Source organism: Pollicipes pollicipes, unplaced genomic scaffold (genome assembly GCF_011947565.3).
Source record: "Pollicipes pollicipes isolate AB1234 unplaced genomic scaffold, Ppol_2.1 Scaffold_4295;HRSCAF=5057_pilon_pilon_pilon, whole genome shotgun sequence".
NCBI classification, from domain to species: Eukaryota; Metazoa; Arthropoda; class Thecostraca; order Pollicipedomorpha; family Pollicipedidae; genus Pollicipes; species Pollicipes pollicipes.
Window position 1 is genome coordinate 26152934 of NW_023596461.1, and position 4385 is coordinate 26157318.

The 4385-nt window shown below is 47.4% G+C and overlaps 1 protein-coding gene across 1 annotated transcript in view; it reads right to left on the reverse strand.

Annotated features, from left to right (window-relative positions):
* LOC119096772 (histone acetyltransferase KAT2A) overlaps window positions 1-4159 on the reverse strand; it is a 15986-nt gene extending 11827 nt beyond the window's left edge. The window contains exons 1-4 of the mRNA XM_037219694.1: window positions 4037-4159; window positions 1933-2117; window positions 1587-1713; window positions 1068-1213 (exon numbers count right to left, since the gene is read on the reverse strand). Of these exons, the coding sequence (XP_037075589.1) occupies window positions 1068-1213; window positions 1587-1713; window positions 1933-2103 (444 nt within the window). The 5' untranslated portion in view covers window positions 2104-2117; window positions 4037-4159. The remainder of the gene's footprint in view (window positions 1-1067; window positions 1214-1586; window positions 1714-1932; window positions 2118-4036) is intronic.
* Window positions 4160-4385: the final 226 nt, after the last annotated feature.

Here is a 4385-nt window from a genome sequence, read left to right on the forward strand (position 1 = left end):
CGGCGGGAGGGAGGGGAGGGGGCGTGAGGTAGGAGGCGGCGCACGTCGGTCAAAGCAGCACTCAGCAGGATCGTCACTGAAGATACCTCAGGCTGTGGATGATGCAATCGTCTTTTGAACCTTCAGTCATTGAGACTGCCTCAGTTGTTTCGCGTTCGTTTATGTAGCCACGGGTTTTAAGAAGCCATAACTACTTTCTCTCAAGATTGCACGGCAATGACCACGGACAAAGGGTGGCCATATGTTAGTCGTATTGGCAAACACTCTAGAATTTATTTTCACATCATGGCTTCATTGCATTTTCACATCACATCATGTGTTCCCAACGATCCAAACGTCGACGAATCTTACCGTTTATGTCACTCATGATGTTATACCCCATGCACTCTGCACCTTTTGGTGTTTTGCCGTCCAAACATAAAAAGGCCTTAGTGCCATTTCTACGGAAATAGAGTTGCTTATGTCACTTGATGCAGCTTGGAAAACTGTGTCCTGTTCTTAAATGCTAAACATTCGGAAAATTTGAACCCCAAATATGCCTTATGTGTTTTCCAGGGCATCTTATCACGTTTAATTCGATGAAACTAAAAAACTTCTCGCTTGAATAATTAACGCGATGGCGCCAAAGCCGTTTCGCCTTTGGGTGGCAGTGTTCGCCGCGACCCAGACAACAGATTCTATGTGACGTCACGTACAATCTTTGTCGCACAGAACCGTTTTCCGCTTCTTGCTCGAAGTGATGCATGAATGGTGCAACAGGTTCATTCATAAAAAGCCTCTCTGAGCGCCCATAATCGACGGCGGACAAGAAAGGGTGTGCTATACGTTACAACAAACAGCACCATTTGCAACCTCCGTTGTTAGTAACACGTGTAGTACGTGCGAACGTAAATACAAGTATTTCGCATACGCAGTAGTTGTCGCAAAAGTAACGAGGGCGATTACAGAAGACCTGTCAAGCCGCAAACACATCCAGAAAAGATTCTACGTGACGCTACGTAGAATACAAGTGTCTTGGTGCGCTGCGAATACACCCCACGGCAAGGTCTTCGGACCGGAACAAATACCTTGAAAAGGTAGAAGTGCACTTGTTTGGTGTCAGTGTCCTCTTCTTTCTGCACGAGGAAGAACAGACTCTCCACATCCAAAGACATGCTTAGGAGTTGATTCAGCTGCTCATCTCCCTTCTTCTCCAGCTCCGACATGTGGGTTCCTGAGAGAAGTGCACAGCATGAAGCTCCCTTGATGTACATGACAAAAACAGCTGCTCATCTCCCTTCTTCTCCAGCTCCGACATGTGGGCTTCTGAGAGAAGTGCACGGTATGAAGCTCCCCTGATGGACGTGACAAAGACAAATGAAACACACACAAACGTCCTTCAACCAATAAACCGAAGTTAAAATTTCTGCAAAAATTAAACACGAGATTCACGAACCATAAAATGGTGGTTCGTGTGAGGCCGGGATCACTCACGCATGTAACGATTTCATAACTGATCCACGCGTTCGTCTATAACGTGTAGGCGTGAGTGATCAGGCGTGATGCAGGCCGACGGCGGCGACATCGCCCCCCACCCCGGTCCATACCCAGCGTGTGGGAGCAGGTGCGGCAGGGCGCCGTCGGCTGCAGCGCCGGCTCGCCCGCCTCCCTGGCCGGCTGCTGGCTGGAGGCGCTCTTGAAGCCGTTGCAGCCGCATTCGGAGCCGTCCACCGGCTGCGCGGCCGAGCAGCGACCGCGGCAGGTCCGCCGATTAGTACAGGGGGCGCAGCGTGCAGGCTCTCACTTGAACACGCAAGCAACACAAACTGCAGGCAGAGCAGTCTATCGTACCTGACATACAAAGAGACGCCTGTGGTTCCTGTACAGTACGGTGCTGCCAACCCCAAAACAAGAGTAGATCACTGCCATTCCCGCCTCCTCCCATGGTAATACCTTGCAGGCAGAGTAGATAGCCAGCTTTTCAAGCTTCTTGTTGCGCGGCAGGGCAGCCGCATGCTGTTTCCGTTGCTGGATAACCTCGACCCGCTGCGCCAGCGTGAGCCGGGGGCCGGTGTGCGCGGCGCCAACGGCCGCCGCCGCCGCGCCGTCACCGCCGCTGGCCATGACCGGCTGCCGTGCTGCATCAGCAGAAGGGGCCTGCGGTTCATAACAGGGACAGCTCGCAGCTGCAGCACAGGCAGCTCAGATAGATGCAAAATCAGAATGTCATTTGCGACCAAAGTGATGAGAACGGGATACAAAATTGTGGACACCAGGTTGAGTGAAATGTGAGTTTTCATACTTTCAGTCTTGGCAGACATGCATGCATTTGAAGATAAAGTTACATTTGAATAAAACTGAATGGCATACCACCAATACACCAACATTATTAACAACCAGTCTATTGCCAGGACACACCAACCCAAACTTTATCAGTTTTGTACTCGCACAGTCCATTTTGAAACTGTCATGCACTGAACATATGCTGCTCAATGTGCTAATATTTGAATCTGTGGCAACCAGCAATGGTAAACTGAAGTACATGATCACTAACTGGAGTGAAATAAGGTTTTCCCACAATTTAATAGATGTTTAGACCAATCTGAGGTTTAAGTGAGAAAAATACAAACATGGTGCCATCCAGTCTATGTATTACAGAATCAGTTCATCAGGAGCTGAAAACCTTGGAAATAATACTTAAAACTGAAATGTAAGTATAAGTGCACATTCAGTGACAACCAGATATACATAAGGTGCATCAACTTCTCTAAAGGTGCCTGCCGCTGCCACACAGCAACTGACTGATCATCTGTGGCATGACCAAATGATCTGCCATATCTTGACTGATCAGAGTGCAGCACACTGAGGTGTTCTGCTGTCTGGTTAGTGAACATCACAGCCAGCCCTCTGTACCAACCAGGTCTACCAGCCCCTGACTTCACCTGACCCTGAGCTACCTTTCCTACCAGCAAAGGGCAATCCAATCAGGCAGCAAGCAACAAACATGCATGATAACTTGAATCCATACTCTGTCATGGGTTGATTAGGGACCAGGTGCCTTAATCCAATTCTAATAATAGGTTGACTTAGTCAGACAGAAGTGTCAAGACATAAAAACACATACAGACATGGTTATAGGTACTGATATGCTGATCGAGTGCCTGTGTTTTTAGCCTGCCCTGCACTGGCAAAAATGATATCCTGCTTCTGCGGTTTCATTCACTTCAACATCAGCATTGGTGATCTAGCTGGCAAACTGCAGCAGACATCTCAAGATGCTTGCAAGCGGCCTCAACATGTCTCAAACTGAGGCAGCACTGCCATCCCCACATGATGAGCAACTGTGCCATGGTATGCATACAGGCCAGTCTGTCAAAGAATTCATCCACTGCATGGACAGCCATCTCCCATCATTGCCTGGGCCTGGTGTGCACCAATCTCAAACCAACAAATCTAAACATTTCATGAAAAATGTCTTCCGAGAAAATTTCCCTGAAATTCAATCACCATGATCATAGGTCACTGGCATGATGGGGCAAATGTGTATTTTTTGTAGTCTAGCATAATGCAATGCAAAGTTGTATTCACTTTGAGAGACTTTTGACACAAACCCTAATGCCAGACTGAAAAAATACATGCACCACCCAAAACATCTGACATAGCAATGACATTCATGAGCAAATTTCAACACTAATATAATGTAAATCCACACTTGAGTCTGGCACACAGGTACCAGTCAGTACCAATATCAGCACATAGCAAAGGTTTAAGGGAGCTCAAATGTTAAAACATCAATTTCAGGCAATATTTTGATTGCCTTACTTCAAATTACTGAAGCACAAAGTTCAGTGCCCAATGTTGCACAGGTATCGAGTGCCGATCAGCCTAAATACAAATACATCATTTTCGTGCAAACTGTCAACATGAAAATGTGTACTGGAAGACGACCGGCATATTCTTCAAAATATACATGTCAACCAGGAACTCGAACCACCTCTGGCTTGTTTACGATTAGCGCGACTTGATCTTCGCAGTTAATAAGAAGTAAAGTGCGTACCTTTTACCTAATTATCAAGCCAGATGGCTCTGCTTCCTTTCGTTTATCCTCGCTCTCGTTCCTACTACTGCAAAATCACTTGCAATAAATCAAGTCAACCCAAATGCCCTCAAACGTCCTGGGGCGGCGAATCCAAGGTCGCATAAAGGAGTTTGACCCGTCCGGTGAATCTGGCTCCATCTTCGCATGACGTTTGAGTGACATCATTGGTATCGAGAATTCAATAGGCGGCGGGCTGCTAGCCTTTGAAAGTAATGCCGGACATATTAGTGTCGGGCAACCGAAACGTCGAAACATTCGTGCATATAGTGGAAAAGCCGCTAGCGGAAGATGCATATGACCGGCGAAC